General features: G+C 35.1%; 1 protein-coding gene across 1 annotated transcript in view; it reads left to right on the top strand.

Annotated features, from left to right (window-relative positions):
• Positions 1–20,836, top strand: part of CSE1L (chromosome segregation 1 like) — a 67,972-nt gene that overhangs the window by 32,881 nt on the left and 14,255 nt on the right. Inside the window, exons 6-16 of the mRNA XM_036748985.1 lie at positions 2,693–2,783; positions 3,147–3,254; positions 4,294–4,386; positions 6,886–7,053; positions 7,154–7,283; positions 8,645–8,710; positions 14,845–15,047; positions 15,927–16,011; positions 17,704–17,765; positions 19,000–19,136; positions 19,575–19,678. Of these exons, the coding sequence (XP_036604880.1) occupies positions 2,693–2,783; positions 3,147–3,254; positions 4,294–4,386; positions 6,886–7,053; positions 7,154–7,283; positions 8,645–8,710; positions 14,845–15,047; positions 15,927–16,011; positions 17,704–17,765; positions 19,000–19,136; positions 19,575–19,678 (1,247 nt within the window). The remainder of the gene's footprint in view (positions 1–2,692; positions 2,784–3,146; positions 3,255–4,293; positions 4,387–6,885; positions 7,054–7,153; positions 7,284–8,644; positions 8,711–14,844; positions 15,048–15,926; positions 16,012–17,703; positions 17,766–18,999; positions 19,137–19,574; positions 19,679–20,836) is intronic.

Below are 20,836 nucleotides of genomic sequence, written 5' to 3'. Positions count from 1 at the left end.
AAACTACATAATCCTTTGAAATCTGGTGTGTCAAATCTGAAAGAAGTGGAATTTTCATTGGTCCAAATGCCTCCTTGCTTCCCTGGGGCATTAATCCATGCTAAATGGGTGAACTGTGAATCAATAGAGCATGCAACCATTTCTGTATTTATAGCTTTGAATTCTTCAATTCTGTCACTAAAAGCAATGAAATATTTTTGTTGATAATCAGTTAATTTTAGATCCTAAAACTCCCCATTTATCACAGCTGCTCCTTCCCAATAAGGTACTGACTTAGAAATCTGTGCCTTGCTAAGGTGCAAAGAGTGGTTCAACACTGGGCATGTGGGCTGCCTCCCCCCAAGTACACCTGACCTCCAGCGTAGAAGTGGCACTCACTGTCGGGTGTCTGGGGGCCGCTGCTGCTCAAGGGCTCCTCCACCGCCTTGTGCCTGCAGCAGCAGCAGCAGCAGCAGCATGGCCAAAGCTTCCCCCCGCCCGCCCCAATTTTTCTTTTAGTCAGTTTTATTTTCAGATACAGTTCTCTTCCTCCCATTCTCTCTTCCTCACCTGCTATTCCCATTAAGAAGATAAGAAAAACTACCCATTATAAACATAAATAGTCAGGCACAACAGATTCCCTTTTTGACTGTGTCCAAAAATATCCTTCAATCTGCACTGAGTCTTGTCTTTCTGCACATAGGTAATTTGTTTCATTATGAGTCCTCTGGAATTATGGTTGATCATTGTGTTTTTAGAGTTCTTAAATCTTACAAAGTCTTTTCACTTATAAGATATTGTTGTTGTTGTTGTCTAAATTGTTTTCCTGGTTCTGTTCACTTCACTTTGTATCAATTCATACGAGTCTTCCCAGGTTTCTCTTAAATCATCTCTTTCATCATTTCTTATAGTACAGTAGCGTTCCATTACACCCATATACCGTAACTTGTTCAGTCTTTCTCCCAGTTGATGGGTATCCTCTGAGTTTGCAGTTCTTTGCTACCATAAAAAGAGCTGCTATAAATACTTTTGTAGGCCTTTTTTCTTTTTCTCTTTGGGGTATAGACAAACTAGTGTTTTTGCTGGTCAAAATGCATAAACAATTTGGTAGTTTTTAGGCATAGTTCCAAATTGCTTATTGTAATCATTGGACCAGTTCTCAGTTTTACCAGCAGTGCATTATTACACTATTTCTCACAGCCCCATCAGAATTTGTCATTTTTCTTTTTTATCAGCTCCAATGAATGTGAGATGGTGTGTTAGATTTGTTTTGTTATTTATCTAATCACTAGTGATTTGGAACATTTTTGCATGTCACTATTGATACCTTGAATTTTTTCTCTGAAAACTGCCTATTCATATCTTTTGATCATTTGTCAATTGAGGAGTAGTAGCTCTTATGAAAGAAATCTGCTGCAAATACTTTCCCTCCCAATTTTCTGCTTCTCTTCTAATTTTTGCTATATTGATTTTGCTTATGCAGAAAGTTTTATATTTTATGTGATAAAAACTGTCTATTTTACCTCCTGTGAGACTCTCTATATCTTGTTTGTTTCAAAATTCTTCTATCCATAGATTTGGTAAGTTTTTCCATGCTTTTCTAATTTGTTTATGAAATCACTCTTTATTTCTAAATCATGTACCCATTTGGAGCTTTTCTTGATATCCAATGGAGATGTTTTGTGTATACCTAGTTTTTACCAGATTGCTTTCCAGTTTTCTTAACAATTTTTGACAAATGATGAGTTTCTTGTACTAATAGCTTGAATCTTTGGGTTTATCAAACACTATGCTACTGTGGTAAGAAGTTTTTTTCGTATGTTTATATATACCTGTTTCTCAGTTTTAATACACCATGCATGCATATTTCCTTCCCTAAATTCTCCTGTGTCATGTTTTCTTATAAATATGTAAAATCTCTCCTATATTTTACTATCTGATATTTTAAAAATGATTAATTTGGAAACCATTTTTGAAGTTCCAAGTAGATGGCATACACTCTTCAATGAATTCCATACTAAATTAAATCTTATATATTTTTTTGATATACTAACATAAATTACCCTGGCCAGATTTATGAAAAATGAGAAAAATTTGTCTCTCATCAAATTCTTGTCAAACTAATTTCTTAAATTAGTAGACACCTAAGTAGAGATGATGAAAACATGAAATTTCAGAAAAGCAAAAGCAAAAAAGGCATTAATACTGAGGAAATGACAAAAATTAGGAAAACACCTGTCCCCTCATGGAGCTTACAATTTAAAAAGATACATGTACTACAAATAGTACCTTGAGATTTACAAAACATTTAACATACATTAACTCAGTTTAATCTCAGTTTACAGATGAGGAAACAGTCTCAAAGAGGTTAAGTGAGTTGCCCATGTCTCCTTTATTTAAAGTACCTGTGATATAATTATCATACAACAGTCCATATTTGTTTATAGCAAATAATGGCAAAACAAAACCAAAAAAAAGAAAGAAAATAATAATAGCCTTAGAAAGCATTAGGAAAAGAAACTAGTGAAGGAAACAGTCATATAGGTGGGAACATACTGTATCATGAAAGCCATACTTGAAGAGAATGTGGAGAAGGAGAAGGGTTGATCACCAGTGTCAAGTGCTGAACAGATCACAATGTGAATATATACAAGAATTTAAGCCCTTTAATAAACAACAATTCAAATAAAATAGCCACGTATTTATTTCCTAGATATCGCCATGAATTTAAGTCAAACGAGTTATGGACTGAAATTAAACTTGTTTTGGATGCCTTTGCACTACCTTTGACAAATCTTTTCAAGGTATGGATGAGAATTTTTAGTTAAATGAATGTTCAAATTTTAAAAATCAAATTTATGAAATTTTCTTGAAAGCCTATTTTGATTAAAAGCATTTGGGGTTTTGTTTTCACTTAAAAATATTTTCCTAGTGTAACTTGATTTTTGTTCTCTATAAGCTAGTTATAGAAAAGAGATGTTAATTCATAAAAAACAATGTATTATAAGAAGATCTTTCACTTTTATGTTGGTTTTTGGCTAGGTTAAGAATTGTGAATAGATTCAGCCTGGCAATTGGCTGCATTATACAAAGTAGACTTTTATATTACATACTGAGACTTGAGTGTGCTTTACTGATAATATTTCTAAATTTCTTCCTGTTTTAAGGCTACTATTGAACTCTGCAGCACCCATGCAAATGATGCATCGGCTCTGAAAGTTCTTTTTTCTTCTTTAATTTTGATTGCAAAACTATTCTACAGCTTAAACTTTCAGGTAACTTTCATCCTAATTCTTATTACTTTACTCTTATCAGATGGTGTTTTATATTAGAAAAAATACTTGCATCTTAGTAATTTTATTAAGAAAGTTTAGCATCTCCTTATCATTCTTATTTAGTTATTTTAGTAGTCACAGAATTCTATGGAAGAAGACTGTTTCAGTATATTAAAAATTTGTGATTTTATCTCTGGAAGCTTCTTTCACCCAGTCAGATTGCTTTAGTAGATGACTTAATTAATTGCTCTGGCCAAAGTTTTCATTATTTGGTAGCTAACCTTTAAGTGATTAGTAGTGCTGTAGTTAGACAGATAATAGTCTGTCCTTGGGTTTTATACTGGAAGTTTTTCCATTTTGGTAGGACCTGCCAGAGCACAACCTTTCTCCATGTCACAATGAGACATCAGAGGAGGACTGCAACTCTTTTTCACCTGATGTACAAAATATGAGACATTGTACCTTTTCCTCTTTTGAAATAAATATTTGAGAAGATCATGTTAAATTCATTAATTCAAGAGTTATTTCAGCCCTTGTTATAAATTGTTCTGTATGTGAAAGGCACTGTATGTTAAAGGTACTTGATGTTGAAAGTGATAAAAGAAAAACAGTTGCACCTCTCTAATTTGTATGAGTGCTATGTACACAAAGTATTCTAATGCAAATGATAAATGGAGAGGTAAAGAGTGCTACAGGACCTTAGAGTACAGAGTCAGTTTAGCTTTGTTGGGGCCCCACAAGGTTCAGAGAAGGTGTGGAAAATGGCACTAGAAAGGCAAAGTAAGTTGTAAACATTCCAGTTTCGTGATCATAGAATATTCACAGGGGTTTGGTGTGAGAAAAGATAGATTGGAAGAACTAGATTTTAGGGGCCCTTACAAGGATCCTGTAGACGGATCCTTAGGGATCCTTGAAAGGCTAAGGAGTTTGGATTTTACTAAGTATGAACTAAGGAACATAAAAATTGGAGGACTTATAAAAATAGCATGATGCTTCACTTTAATGAAATTTCTTCAGACTCCATCTATTAACCTTTTAGGACCTACCAGAATTTTTTGAAGATAATATGGAAACATGGATGAATAATTTCCATAGCCTCTTAACTTTGGATAATAAGCTGCTACAAACTGATGTAAGTATTATATAAAATATACTCTTGTTCAGTCCTTTCAGTTGTGTCTGACTCTTGGTGACCCCATTTGGGGTTTTTTTGGCAAAGATACTAGAATGGTTTGCCATTTCCTTCTCGAGCTCATTTTACATGAGGAAACTTAGGCAAATAAGGTTAAGTCCAGGGTCACGCAGCTAGTAAGTGTCTGAGTGTCTGAGGTCAGATTTGAAATCAGGAAGATGAGTCTCCCAGACTTCAGGCCCAGCACCCTATCCACTGCACCACCTAGCTGCCAATAAAGCATACTAGTTGTCTTTTATTTCACCTTCCTCAACGATTGTTGATTGATGTTCTTCCAAGATACTGGCTTGATATAAAAAACTTTTGCTGTAAAAGGTGGCTAAGTATATTCAGGGGTTCCCTTTTCCATAAATGCACTTTAAATCTCGTGTAAATGAGACAATATAAGACAACAATATTTAGACAATTCAGACATTAATAAAAGTTTCAATTGGTTCCACCATAAATTCCATCTTTATTTTTCATTATCTCCTTAATTAATTTCAGTCCACAAATTTACAGTTCCCTGCTCACCTCTGTTTCTTAGAATCTTTGTTTTCCTTGAAAGCTCAAGTGCCACCTTCTCCACAAAAACCTTTCCTGATCTCCACTGCTGTTAGTAGCTCTGTATATCCCTGGCACCCTCCACCCCCATGAATCTCAATAAGCAAAATTTGTATTTATTTTGTATATATTTATAGATGTACATGTTATGTCTTCTAACAGAATGTTACAAACCTTGAGGGCAGAGCCTGTTTCTTTCATTGTATCCCCAGTGCTTGACTCATAGTAGGCACTCAATAGCTACTTGTTAATTGATAGTTGATTTTCCATCACTGGCAAGAACATCACATCCCTGAATTTTGTAGTTTCTTGATTTGACAGCCTGAAGAAAGTTAATGAGATATTGTCAGTATTGGAATGCAAATCTTGACTGTGTTACTACTAATGCGATATTGGACAAATTATTTTACCACTCAGAGAATTTTTTTCCTCATTAATGAAATAAGGGATTTGGATTTTAGAAATTTTGCATTTCTTTAGGTTTCTAAAGTCACTTTTTGCTCTAGATCTTGTGATGCTGATTGATTATTCACACTGTGGAAATTCTAAAGCGTACAGAATAGCTTGTTATTTGAAAAACTGATATTTAGTAGTATAGCAACCATTTTATTTCCAAATTGGGAATGGAGGAAAATAGCAAATGCATAAGAAATGTCTGATGGAAAAATTAAATTTTCTGATCTGTAATTTGAAAAAACAAACACACACCTTATGAGGTTTTAAATTTTTTTTTGCTTTGTTTTCCTCCTCTAGAACCTCATCTATATTACCCTTTTGGTAATCACATTATGCCTTTTATGCTCTCTTGTATTATTATCCTCTGTTATTTAACTAGTATGGTTTCTCATCTTGTATTGATGCCTTATCTCCCTATTATACTATAAGTTGTTTAAGGCCATATATTTTACTGCCCCCATAGGGACTTTGCACAGTGCACTATATACATAGATTCCCACTATTTTTTACTTAATTGATTTTTGGTGGAGGTTTTTATGTGATTTTTTTTTTTATAGTAGAGGCAACTTGGCATCTGATTACAGGTCTGTGCTTGGAGTCAGGAAGATCTGGCTTTAAATCCTCACTTGGCTTACCCAGGCTAGTTTGACCATGGGCAAGCCATTTCACCTCTGTATTCTCAGGCAGTTCCGTAGGGCTTACTGAGCCAGGCGTTGAAAGGTTTTGATTCAGGAAGGAGTTCCCAATACCACACAGTATATTGACAGATGCTTGCCTTTAGGTTACTACTGTTGGCACATTAACATGAAGAAACTTCTTTATCAAATTCAGTGAAATATTTGACTGATAAAAAAAAACAATGTGTTTTAACTAACAACCTATAACTAGTTCTAAAGAAATATAGTTTGCTACTTGATAAAGCTGAATCAATAGCTTCTAGGTTCTCTGGAAAATGTCGTATTTTATCACATTTTAATCTCTAGATACTTTCTGTTTGAAACTTTAAGGCAGAGAGTCTTCTGAAAGCATGTTTCAGCAATATCCCTTTAGTATAATTTTAGATAAGTGTAAAATTGAAAATATTTCGTCATTTACTGCCCCAGATGGTTGATTGAGCAAATGAATCTTCATGTTTACACCAGGGATGGGGAAAGTGCAGCCTCAAAGCCACATGTGGCCCTCTAGGTCCCCAAGTCCGGCCCTTTGACTGAATCCAAACTTCACAGAACAAATCCCCTTAATTCAAAGGGTCTCATTTGAGGACCTAGAGGGCCACATGTGGCTTTGGGGCAACAGGTTACACAGCCCTGTTTTATATCAATTCTTTGGATAGTTCAGTTTAGAGATCTTGATCCTTAGTAGCTTGAGTTTTGTAGTCTTCAGTTATGTTTTCTAAACTCACGGTAGTATATTTGAGTTTTCAGTTTTCTTTTATGTGAGGATGAAGAGGAAGCGGGATTATTGGAGTTGTTAAAATCCCAAATTTGTGATAACGCTGCACTCTATGCCCAAAAATATGATGAAGAATTCCAGCCATACCTGCCCCGATTTGTCACAGCAATCTGGAATTTATTAGTAACAACAGGCCAAGAAGTCAAATATGATTTGGTAAGTAGATGATCAGAACAAATGATTAGAACTTCATTTTTCAAAAAATACGATGGTCAGTTATGTTTTTAAAGTGTTCTTTTTTTGTATTTTGTTCTAGTTGGTAAGTAATGCAATTCAGTTTCTGGCTTCAGTTTGTGAGAGACCTCATTATAAGAATCTCTTTGAAGATCAGAATACACTCACAAGTATCTGCGAAAAGGTCATTGTTCCTAACATGGAATTTAGAGGTAACTATTGTCATTTATGCAACTAGCTTATTGGATGAATGGGGTCTTAGTTTTAAAACAACCAGATTATTGGTTCATATGAAGTCATTAGTGCTCTTTTAAATTTTTTACGTACCTTTTATTTGCTCAGTCCATATTTTTAGGTTTGAGAGTAAAATTAATTATTTCTCACTTATTTCCTTCCTTAGTCTTCATTGAACCTAGGCTCAGACCCTTCAAATGAAAGCAGTTTTTCACAATGAATCCTGATGTATTCAAACTTTCAAAGCTCTCTGGAAGTATTTCCTTAGAACTCTTGACAAAAAACAATTGTTTTTTATAATGCTATTAGATTTAAAAGAAGATAAGAATAGTTTAACCCAGACCTGCACAGCTTGGCAGAGTAGGTAGGGGCCAAAATTAAAATAAGTTAAACTTCTTCAGGCTGCAGATAGGTTTTTAATGGCTCACTTTCCAAGTAAAGTTATAATTAATGATTAAACCATTATGCAAATAAACCGTGTTTTTAAAAAATGAAATTTCAATTAATATCAATTAATTACACTCATTACTTAAGATTTTTATTTATCATGAAATCGCTTCTCTCATACTAGAGACAGACTGACAGTGGTTGGTTGCTGCAGATCATGTGGCACATGAGACAATGTGCAGTGGCAACCCATCCACCAAGTTACATGATGGGCACAATAGTGAGTAGTAGAAGGCAGGTTAATTGGGACACTCATTACCTCTTTACTTTCTTTTATATCCTCTTCATTTTTTGTGGGCTGCCTAAAATTCTTGGGTGGACCGCATGTTGTGTAGGACTGGTTTAACCTTGTCAACTTAGGTGGAGTGCTATACAATTTGGTTTGATTTACTGTATCTTGGGGATTGTTTGCATCTTGCATGAAGCAAAGTGATCAAATACTTAAAGAATATAAAATTTCAGCCTTACTTGGTTTCTGCTTCAAGTTGCTTTTAATTATGAGTGCCTGATTTGTGCTTTTTACTATGCAGACTACCAAAGAGGCATACTTTCTTCTAGGGTCTTGGAGCTTAATATATAAAATAGTAAGTTAAGTAAGTTAGCAAATTTGTGAAGGTCAGAGGAAGCAAGTTTACTATAAAACATGCATTGGGTCATCTGCATCCTGCAGTGGCAGTGTATGACTGTTTTCTCAATTGACTTGATACTAGTCACATTTCAAAATGGTACCTGCGATTCAGCTATGAACAAAAATAGCCATCTACTCAGTTGAGGCAACTTTGGTTATTTCTGTTAAATAAAACAAAACTTTCAAGTACTTAGCAACAAATTATGATGACTTTTAAAATTGTTTCAATTTTGCATGTATCGCATATCAACTCTTATTTTGCAGCTGCTGATGAGGAGGCCTTTGAAGATAATTCTGAAGAGTACATAAGGAGGGATTTGGAAGGATCTGGTAATCTTTTATCTTTGTTTATGCTGTTTTTGGTTGATGTCCTCTCCATTTGAGTTACATTATTTATGAATATACTGCTCCACTACCTCTTTTGCTACTCAATTTTGAGTATTTCTTCAAATTGTTTATTTTTTAGCATTTGTTTTTTTATTTTGAGTTCCAAATCCCCCCCACTCCCACCCTGTCCTTCTTCCACCCACTGAGAAAACAAGTAATGTGATAACAGTATATAGGTGAAGTCATGCAAAACATATTTCCATATTAGCCATGCTGCAAAATAAATAAATGAAAGGCAGGGGAAAATAAGGTGAAAAAACCCTATGCTTCAGTCTGCACTCAGAGTTCATGAGTTATCTCTCTGCAGGTGGATAGTATTTTTCATCATGAATATTTTGGAATTGGCTTGGATCATTGTACTGATTGGAGTAACTAAGTCTTTTACAGTTGATTGTCATTATAATGTTGTTGTTACTGTGCACATATTGTTCTCCTCACTTCATTTTGCATCAATTCATAAAAGTCTTCCTAAGTTTTTCTGAAACCATACCCTTCATTTATTTTAGCACAAAAGTATTGTCAAAATTGTATACCATAGCTTTGGTTCAGCCATTCCCCAACTGATGGGCATCCTCTCAATTTCCAGTTCTGCTGCCACATAAAGAGCTGCTATAAATATTTTTTGTATATATGTCTTCTTCTTTTGATCTCTTTGGAATATACAGACCTAGTAGTGATATTACTGGGTCAAGATGTATGAAATTTTATAGCCCTTGAGACAGGCCTGCACAACCTTTGGCTCATGGGCTGCTTACTGCCCTCAGGTACAGCAAAGGATTTTGAGCTGTTTCCCTCTACATTTTTCAGGGGATGCCCAAAATCCTTTGGTGGTCTACAGATTGTTCAGGCCTGCCTTGAGACATAGTTCCAAATTGTTCTCTAAACCAGTTCACAACTCTACTAGCATTTCATTAATGTTTTTCCCTCATCCTTTCCAACATTTGTCATTTCTGGTAGGTGTGAGGTGATCTCCCAGAGTTGTTTTAATTTGTATTTCTCTAATTATTAGTGATTTACAGTATTTTTTATATATAATTATTGATAGTTTGATTTCTTCCTATGAAAATTGCTTCTTTGTATCTTTTGACCATTCAACAATTGGAGAGTGCCTCTTATTTTTATAAATTTGCCTCAGTTCCCTATACATTTGAGAAATGAAGCCTTTATCACAGAACTTTGTTGTAAAAAATTTTTTTTATTTCAGTTTCCTTCCAGTTTTGGCTGTATTGGTTTTGTTTGTGCAAAAATTTTTATATTTCTTGTAATAAAAACCATCCATTTTCCCTCCTGTGATCTATCTCTTGTTTGGTCATGAAATCTTCCCTTATTTATAAATATGACAGGCAATTTTTTTCCATATTCCATTGATTTGCTTATGTCACCCTTTAGATCTAAATCATGTGCTCATTTTGACTTGGCATATGGTGTGAGAAGTTCTATGCCTAGTTTCTGCCAGACTACTTCCCAATTTTTCCAGCAGTTTTTGTTGACTAGTGATTTCTTGCTCCCAATGCTTGTATATTTGGGTTTATCAAACATTAGATTACTGTGGTTGTTTACATGTGTATATTATTCATGTAATCTATTCCACTGATCAACCACTCTATTTCTTATTCAGTACCAGATTTTTTTGATGTGAGCCTTTCTTTATAACAAAGATTTAAAAGGGGAAGAAAAATAGTTCGGTAAAAGCAACTTGTGCATTGATTACATGTGACAGCAAATACAGTGCTTCATACTGAGAGTGTACCTGTATGTTGAACAAAGGGTGATGAGTTTTCTCAACTCTCCTGTGGTTGAACTTGGCTGTAATAAGTATACAGTATTGAGTTTGGTTTTAAATTCTTGTTGTTAATATATCTTTTAACTCCTAAATTCATTTCTCCCCACTTAATAATATTTTATTTTTTCCAGTTTTATGTAAAGATAGTTTTTAGCACTCACTTTTATAAAATTTTGAGTTCCAGATTTTTTTTTCACACCTCCCCAAGATGGCATGCACTCTGATTTAGGCTATACAGGTATAATCTTATTAGACATATTTCCACACTAGTCATGTCGTGAAGAACTAATCAGAACAGAAGGGAAAAACCACAAGAACTTTGTTTCCCTCCATTCTATTCTCCCACCCTCATTTATTCCATTTTCTCTCTCCTTTCTGACTACCCCCTTCCCCAATCTGCCCTCCATCCTATCATTTTCCCTCTTCTCTTATCCTCTTTCCCTCCTATTTTCCTGTAGAGTAATATAGATTTCTATACCCAATTGCTCGTGTATATTATTCCCAATCTGAGCCAATTGTGATGAGAGTAATAATCCCTAAATTCTTACTGAACTAATCTTAGAGGTTGTTGAATTTATGTTCTTTCACATTAATTGGGGGAGGGTGGGGGGAGATAAAATTCTCTTCTTAATTTAAAAAAGGCATTACTTCAGATTTATAATGGATAGTTAGACAAAACGCATTCATAAAGCACCAACTATGTGCTCTGCCAAGTGCTGGGGATCCAAAAAAAGACATATCTTGCTCTCTCAGAACTACCAATCTAATAGAAACAACATGCAGACTTTATGAACAAATGAGATATATACTGGATAAAGTAGAGATAATTAACAGAAAGAAAGCAGTAGTATTAAGGGGAATTGGGGAGGAAAAAAACCTTCCTGAAGAAGGTAGAATTTTATCTAGGACTTGAAAGACACTAGGGTGAGCTAGAGATGAGGTTGGGGAGATTTTCCAGGCACTGGAAAAAGTAAGAGGAAGCCAGTAATGAAGGGCTTTGAATATCAAGCAGAATTTTATATATGATGTTGGTGGTGATATAGAGACATTGGAGTTGATTGTATGGGGTGACATGATCTGATCTAAGATCTACGAAACCAATTTCTGACAGCTGATTGGTAGATGGACCAGAGAAGGGAGAGACAAGGTAAGGAGCCTAACCAACACTCTGTTGTTATAGTTCAGGCGTAAGCAGATGAGATCTTCCACCAGAGTGGCAGTAGTGTCAGAGCAGGGAAGATGTATATAGGGGTAATGTTATAAAGGTAGAAATGAGAGGACTTGGCAACAGATTGGATATAAGGCTTGAAAGAGAGTAAAGCATGGAGGAGGACACCTAGGTTGTGGGTCCAGGTGACTGGGAGGGTGATGGTACCTTCAACAGTAACAGGGAAGTTCAGAAGGGGGAAAACTTTTTGGGGTAAGAACACAAGTTTAGTTTTGGACATGTGCAATTTAAGATGACTATAGGACATTCATTTTGAGATGGATGGAAATGTGAAAGGTCAGGAATGAGTCACCAAGCGAAATAGTTTAGGGAGAAGGACAGAGGACAAAGCCTTGTGGGACACCCACCTTTAGTGGGCATGACCTGGGTGAATATCTAGCAAAGGAAACTGAGAGGGATGGTCAGACACGAGAACCAGGAGAGAGTAGTGTCACCAAAACTTTGAAGTAGGAGATTAGCAATGAGAAAAGGGTGATTGATAGTATCAGAAGCTTCTGAGAGAGGTCAGGAAGGGTAAAGATTGAGAAAAGGCCATTAGATTTTGCAATTAAGACAGCAGTGAAAACTTTGGAGAGTACAATTTCAGTTCAATGGTTAGGTCAGAAGCCAGACTGTAGAGAGTTAAGAAGGGGGAGTGAGAGGAGAGGAAGTGGAAAGACCTATTGTAGATGGCCTTCTTAAGTGAGGAGTTTAATGGGGAGGAGAAATAATGGATCAAGTTAGGTATTTTTAAGGATGGGGGACACATGGGTGTGTTGGTAGGCAGTAGGGAAGGAACTGGTAGTTATGGTTGTTTATTAGATGCAAGCTTACCTGAGCACAGCCAGGAGAACATTGTACACAATAACAGTGATATTGTGTTATAATCAACTGTGAATGGACTTAGCTGTTTTCAGCAGTACAGTGATCCAAGCCAATTCTGAAGGACTTATGATGAAAAATGCTGTCTGCCTCCAGAGAAAGAACTGATAGAATCTGGATGCAGATTGAAGCATATTTTTTTTACTTTTTTTTTTTTTTAACCTTCTTGGGGTTTTTGGTCTGTGTTTTCTTTTGAAACTTAGGTAATAGGGAAATGTTTTGCGTGGCTATACAAGTCTAATCTATATCAAATTGCATGCCTTCTCAATGAGAGGGAATTTGGAACTCAAAAATTTTAAAAATGAATGCTTAAAATGTTTAAAAAATTACTTAAGAAGTGTGCTTTCCTTTTTAGATGTAAAAGTCTTGAAGGTATCTTTTAACATCTAGCCTTTGATTTCATATGTGTAGGGTACTCATCAGTAATTTATTATCTTAGAGTTTACTTGGGATACTTAAAAAGGTTGATTGACTTGCCCATGGCTACCCAGCCATTTGTGTCAGCGATTGAGAACCTGAAATTACATCTTCTGTTTAACATGGCCAACTTTCTTTTTAAAAACAAACAAATAAACTTGCTTTCATTATTACTTTGACATGAAGTTATATACGTAAAATAATTAAAATTACATTATACTTTGTACACATTAAAATATTTTCACATCCATTGCAATGTACAGGATACATATATGTTTATAACATAAAACAAAAAAAATTGATTGATATCCTGCATGTCTAGCTTTTTCTGTTCATGATACTGGCAGTTCTCAGTGTGAATGGTGGATTCCTTGGTATCCCTTATGATATCCTTTTATGGGGTGTGTAAGATAAAAATTATTTTAATAAAAATACTAAGACAGTAATGCCTATTAAAATATTCCCCTCTCTTCCATGTATATATCTATGAGGCCAGATTTTTTTTTCATAAACTTCAATCAAAACAATATATCGTAACAGATTGAATGAAGTAGACGTGAGAATCAAGTTGTTTTCAATTAAGCCAGACATTAAAGAGATTTGAATAAATATGTAAAATAATGCCACTCTTCTAATTTTTTTTTTAAGAAAAATTCTTTTTCATCAAAGTGTCATTTATGTTATACTCCAGTAGATTTATTCTTATTTTAAGTGAATTAACAAATATTTGAAACCTTTGTCAATTTTAATTGTTAGTATTAAATATTGATAGTTATATCCCATATAAACAAAAGGTTGTTGAGGTCCTCAGTTTTTCAGAGGGTAAAGGGGTCCTCTGATCAAAAAGTTTGAGAACCATTGCACTATACTGTGCTGCCTCAGCTTCACCTTTTTAGATATCTGGCCTTTATATCTTGCTTTTCCCTTTGTTCATCTAAGTAATACAGTTTTCATACCTAGAATTATCCCTATAATAGACATCAGTTTGCTGTTTTCTTTATTTTCAGTTTGACTTAATATAGCATATTTTATACTTCCAGTCTGATAAAATATCTAGGTATCAAGAATTTGTTATATTTTTATTACTAACTTAATAAAGGTTCAGCTGACTTCATAGTAGAGAATAGGGCTTTACACTTATTTCTTTTTTTTTTAAGTGTTTTATAACATTTCTATTTCTAAACATGATTTTGGAAGGCAAGCACTTTAACTTCAGTACAAAATAATTTTAGGTATGTTGAGAGTGGTAGGAAGAGCTTTGTTAGGAAAAGCTTTTGGATCAAGATAGTCCAGGTTTTTTTAGCCAGAAGGGTCCTTAGAGATTATCCAGGCCAGGGGCTGGCCTATGTTTGTATGGCCTCAGAATTAAGAATGGTTTTTATTTTTTTAAGTGCAATAAAACTTTATTTTAAAATGTAAAAATCATACTTAGCTCCCAGAAATCTGTATGGGATGGGTTTGGTCCCCCTGTGGGTTAGTTTGCTGACTCCATTCTCCCATACCTTCAACCCGCTTTTTACCTGAAATTCCGTCATGGAATGCATTCACCAGCAACATAAAAACTCACGTATTTTATAATTTCCTAGGCCCTCATTTTTGATATTACAAAAATTTTAGTATCTCCTTAGGTTACATCTCATAGTTAATTTCTATTTGTTTTGCCATCACAAACCATCTTCCTGTTCTTGGGCTTTTTTCATCTGTTTTGTGTATAGTAATTTATGTCTTTCTCTACTGACTAATTTTTTTCTCTTTCCTGTGATCATTTTTCCCGTTTTGATTTTATAGATATTGATACCAGACGCAGGGCTGCTTGTGATCTAGTACGAGGACTATGCAAGTTTTTTGAGGGACCTGTGACAGGAATCTTCTCTGGTTATGTCAATTCCATGCTACAGGAATATGCCAAGAACCCATCTGTCAACTGGAAACACAAAGATGCAGCTATTTATCTCGTAACATCATTAGCTTCGAAAGCTCAGACTCAAAGAGTAATGCCTTTCGTTGATGGTTTTATTTTAAGAAATTATTGGACGTCTTGTTGGCCTCATTTTTGTTTGGATAGAGGGGAGTAGTGTGGTGAGAGAGCCCTGGGTAGAAAATTATGAGATGTAGGTTCTAGTACTGCTTCTTTTCTCCCTTACTATGTGACATGAGATAAAAGTGTTGATCTTTTCTGGGCTTCATTTTTCCCCCCTTAGAAAGGGACTAGATCACCTATATTATCATTACACTTCTGGTGTGCTGTGATTTCCAGTCAAGAAATAGTAGTGTCATGGTGATTGTAGACTGGCTTTATTTGCCTCCCTCACTGTTGAGGATGTTTGTAACTCCCGGAGGTTAGTTACTGGTATCTCCAGTGCAGGAAGTTTGGTGAAGAAGCATTTCCTTGGTGTTCTAAGGTTTGCAAAATACCTTTCTCACCAGGAAGTAACCAACGTAGTACAGGCAGACCTGGGATTTGAATTCAGGTCTTCTGACTCTAATTTCAGTACTCTTTCTGCTATTACACAGCCATAATTATCTGCTTAGCCTTGCTCAGAGAGTGTGATTCTCGTGGCACAAGGTGGCCTACTATCTCTTGAGGGTGAAAATAATTACTACATGTCATATTTATTACCTGAGCTCAGTCTCTTGGTTTCTAAAATATATCAGGGGTATTTTCTCAGTGGCATATTCCACTGATTTATTCACTATTCTGCTGTAATTTTCAAACCCTGCTTGATACCGTGTATGGGATATTTTATTTATGCTTTGAAGTCTTAGCCTTCATTTTAAAATACACATTTGTTAAATTCCCCATATTTCTATTACGGCAGTTTAGAATCTATAGGATTTTAATTCCATTTGGATTTAAATTTATTTTTCAGCATGGAATTACACAAGCAAATGAACTTGTAAATCTTACTGAGTTCTTTGTGAATCACATTCAACCTGATTTGAAATCAGCCAATGGTAAGTTGAGCTTTTTTAACTTCCTCCCCCACATTTTGTTTTGGGCTCTATTTTTACAGATTAAATCTCTTTATCAAAAAGTTACCATTAAGGACCAAAAACCCCATAATTTTTATTAATCAGGAGGCTCCATAGAGTTTAATGAAATTTTTATTTAAAAATTTTTGAAAGCTGCCCCTTTTTTGGTTTGTTTTTTGCTACATAAAGTACGTTCATACTTAAAAAAAAGAAACATAATTTTCAGATTTATATATTAAGGATAAAATTTCTGTAGTTGTCTGGACCCTAATATCACATAGCAATAACAGCAAGCATTTATACAATGCCTTAAGATTTTCAAAGGGCTTTACAAATATCATTTGATCCTTACAACAACTTTGGCAAGTGGTGCTATTATTATACCTATTTTACAGATGAGGAAACTAAGGCAGACAGAAGTTAAGTGACTTCCCCTGGGTCTGAGGCCAGATTTAAATTTAGGACTTTTGTGTCCTGGTTTGATACTCTAACCACTAGGCCACCTAGCTACATGACATCCACCATTGGTGTAGCATTTGTCCATTAGGAATTTTAAAATTAGAGATACTTACTCTTCCTTTGTAAGGTAGTCCTTTCAAGTAGTTATTTCCATGGTATTAGAGAGCTGGGGGTATAGTTATACTCTTGGGTTTGAGGGTTAGCTGTGTGGGTAAGAGCTGTGCTATGGCTCCTTTGTATTAGATTTTTGGGCAATACATAGTAAATTTAGTGGAATATTTACATATGTTGGCTTTCCTTATTGCATGTGACCAGGCTGACTGTAGACCTTGCCACAAGGGATGTACTTAGAATTAGCTCTGCTCTAAAACAACATAAGCTTTCCCTGAAAAGCAATGTGCCGTGCCTCATTCCACAATAAAAAAACATAAGACTTATGGGAAGACTGGGGTTAGGAGCATAATGCTCAAAAACTTCATCAGTGATGTATAAAAAAAAGTTAGGAACATAATAAAAATGGTAGCATGATTTTATACATGTTAAGTAGTTAAATACATAGATATTACAATAAAAAGTGGCATAGTCTTTAGCCTTAGCCTACTGCTCATCCCAGTTTTGGTTTTGACCTGGCCTGGCATAGTCTCAGACAAGTTAGTCAGGTCGAAGTTCTAGGGTCCCCTTGCCACCCCTTCTCTTGGCAAGTAGGTAAGGGGGACAGCAGGCCAACCTTCTTCTGCCCACAGCTCCTACTGTACTAGAAGATACACAGTAAATCAGGCACTTTACCTTGACAAAGACCTGAAGTTTCCTTGTGGAAGTGGGTGTCAGAAGGATTATGGCTAGAGAGTTATTCTGAAGTCATGCAGTTTTCTGCATTGTTGATGTTTATCTTAGAAGACGTTGGTATAAGCAAACCCTGAAATTCACATTATGCTTAAAATGTTCCCTTATATTTGTTGCTGTGGAAGAAATTCATATCTTCAAAATGAGCATTATAGTAGAACTGCATGTATCTATATAAAATCTTTTTGTAATAGTTCTTAATTAGCTATTAGAACTGACTTTTCCTAAAGGATTGGAAAAGGAATTAAAATATAAGTAAAACCAACTTTTACTTCCAGATGTCTTGAGTTTTGCAGTGATTTACTTATGGTTTGCTGTTTAGTGATTCATTGCTTATGACTTAAGTTACGATGATCTGTTGTTCCTTAATAGTGAATGAATTTCCTGTACTTAAAGCTGATGGTATCAAATATATCATGATTTTCAGGAATCAAGTAAGTTGTTCTTTTCCTTTTTTTTTTCTTTTTTTTTTTTTTTGCAGGGGGGAAGGCAGGGCAATTGGGGTTAAGTGACTTGCCCAAGGTTACACAGCTCGTAAGATATGTCAAGTGTCTGAGGCCGCATTTGAACTCGGGTCCTCCTGACTCCAGGGCTGGTGCTCTACTCACTGCACCACCTAGCTGCCCCTTCTTTTCTTTTTTGATTGCTATTTACCTCCCAAACCTCTTAATGCTTTACATATCAGATTTCTTGCCCTTTCACTGAGAGTATTATCATCAATTTTCCTTTAATAGTAAGTTTAACAAAATAAATTTTACTGAAGTTTGAAGTAGGTTTGCTCTTTCCTTAATTATTTTCTTTTTTTCTCAGTTATTTGGAAAGTAATTTTAATTTTTTCAACAATGTAATGGTGAACTTTTAACATTAACAGATTGTTTCCCCTCAGATTCACATACTTTAACAAGCTCTAACCCCTTTAGAATACTTTTTTATTCCACCAAAGTACTTTTAAGGTCAATGTAAATATCTGTGCTCCTATTTTTTTTAGATGGGAATAGTCTTTAAACTGGGGTATTTAGTATACAGTGAGAAGTAATAGTGTTATTTGTCTTTCATTTTTGTACAGACTTACTGAATATATATTTTTGGTAGCCCTTTGGCACCAAATATTTTGAAACTTTGGTTTTTCAGAATTTCCTTTTGTTAGTATGACTTAATCTTTTCCCTGACTTTTGCATTTTACAGTCTACCCATGAAGCTGCAAGATTCTTGCCAGTTTTATATGGTTATTATTCTATATTGAATTTAAAGTGATTTGTTCCACTGTAGATCCCCAATTGGTCTTTTAAAAAAATATAATAGCGAATCATTGGACAACCTGGCATAGTGAATGGAGTAGTAATGCTTCAGAATCAGAAAGCCTGGGATTGCATCCTGTCTTTGAAACACACTGGCTTTGGGATAGCCTTGGACAAGTCACTTGCCCCCAGACAATTCTAAGAGTCAGCCTGCTTTTTTGTGGGGTGGGGGTGTGGAATAGATGGTTCTTTGGGTGAGAAACTCTTTGCTGGTGAAATCACATGTCCAGTCTGTTTTTTAAAATGGCTTTGAAACTTTTAAAATAAACTTTCAGATATAGGTAAAAACCCGTTTTGTTTTATTTATATTTGATTATATAGATGTACATATTTTTATTATGAATGAAAAGCGTATTACTGAATTATTCAGGTACCTAAAGAGCAACTTTTGGCTTCCATTCCTCTTCTGATCAATCATCTTCAAGCAGAAAGTATTGTGGTTCATACGTATGCAGCTCATGCTCTTGAAAGACTGTTTACCATGAAAGGATCCAACAACACTATACTGTAAGTTTTCTGACACCAGAACATTGACATTCATAGTTTGAAGTTGTTCATGGGGAAGCTTTGCTGAGCCTATTTGGTGAAGGCTGGGTATTGTGCCTTTCTTGAACCATTTCTCTCACTCCAATCATGCTTTTCATCTAGTAGCAGATAGAAGAACAGTGGGTGCTGAAAAACAAAATCTTTATCTGTTTGGGGCTATTTGGTTTGAGTATATGTGTCCACTACTCCTACCTCTGGAAAAAAAAATTGCTTTTCTAATTCAGTTTGGCTTTGGTTTGTCCCATCATTATTTTCTGAACAGTCAGTCATCCTGTGGGAAATAGCCCATATTGGCTTGCAGAGTGGTAGAAATTAGCTTAGGATTAAAATTTTTGCTTTAGGGTAATCCACAGTAAAAATAGTTGTTAGTATTAATTGGAAATTGTGTTTATCTGATAGTATTACAGCTGCAGAAATCGCACCCTTTGTAGAGATTCTGCTAACAAACCTTTTCAAAGCACTCACACTTCCTGGCTCTTCTGAAAATGAGTATATAATGAAAGGTAAGCATTTCTCTAGCATACCTTGAGACCATAACCAAGTATCTAATTTCAAATTCCAGGCAGTAATTACTCAGAATTGTACTTAGTTATGTACCTTAAAAGCTATGTGTATGCCAAAACGATGTTTTAAAAAAATTCCAAGCTGTTTAGGAAATATAATAGGAAAATAGCATTTTATTACAAATTAAGATTATTGTAGGAAAAATAACAGTTTCAGAAATGGTACCCTTTTCCTGAAGAAATGACTAACTCCTTATCTCGATTTATTACAAAGTAGTTTCAATATTTCCTATACTTTTGCAAAAATGGTTGTCCTCATTCTGTGGTTGTATTAGTGTTTTCTACAGAGATGAGGTGCAGAATGTTTGCATGACATTTTCCTAGAGCAATGATAGCAAACTCAAATAGAACTGGGTGGTAGGATGCACTAATCCTTGCATAAGGCTCCCTGTAGTCTGGATTCTTGTTTACTTAGTTTTAAAATCTGTTGTCTGTTTTTATTTTGTTCAATATTTTCCAGTTACGTTTTAATCTGGTTCTCACCAATTTGGTAGTGATCGACTGACATGTCTAGCCCTAAGTATAGTTCTATGTGGCTAGTGTAGGTTCCTATCTTTCCTTTTTTCCTCAGATTATTGGCATTTCTTTGGGCCCTCTGTATCTTGGAAGTGGAGGCTCCCATATCCTTTAGACTAGGTGTATTCAACCTTGTAGTAGTGGTGGCACTTGAGTCCTTCTGCTGCCCCCAAATTTAAAGCTGTCTCTGCTGTCTAGTTCTCTCCTTTTCTTCTAATCTTTGCCTTACATATGGTAAAAGAGCCCGGGGGACTAACTAGTTAAGACTGTTGTCAGCTAAAAATATTGAGGGCTCATTATGTAGGGAAAGAGAGAACTACAGTCATCCCATGATGGTTTCACAGGTTTCACATTTTGGTTATTCTGGTTATTTGGTTATTCATAATTAAGTGGGAATTTTTAGAGATTTGCTGCAGAAAATTACTGACTAGGTACATATGTAAAGAAAAGTTTAAAACATTTTAGTAAGTCATAAATGCAGAAATTTTGTATATTATATATCTGTTTTCACATTTACTACCATAAGTTTGTACACATAAATTTATTATGAGTAGTTAAATTTTTGTTAAAAGTTTCTGTGTG

Source organism: Trichosurus vulpecula, chromosome 3 (assembly GCF_011100635.1).
Source record: "Trichosurus vulpecula isolate mTriVul1 chromosome 3, mTriVul1.pri, whole genome shotgun sequence".
NCBI lineage: Eukaryota > Metazoa > Chordata > Mammalia > Diprotodontia > Phalangeridae > Trichosurus > Trichosurus vulpecula.
This window is presented reverse-complemented; position numbering and strand designations above follow the sequence as displayed.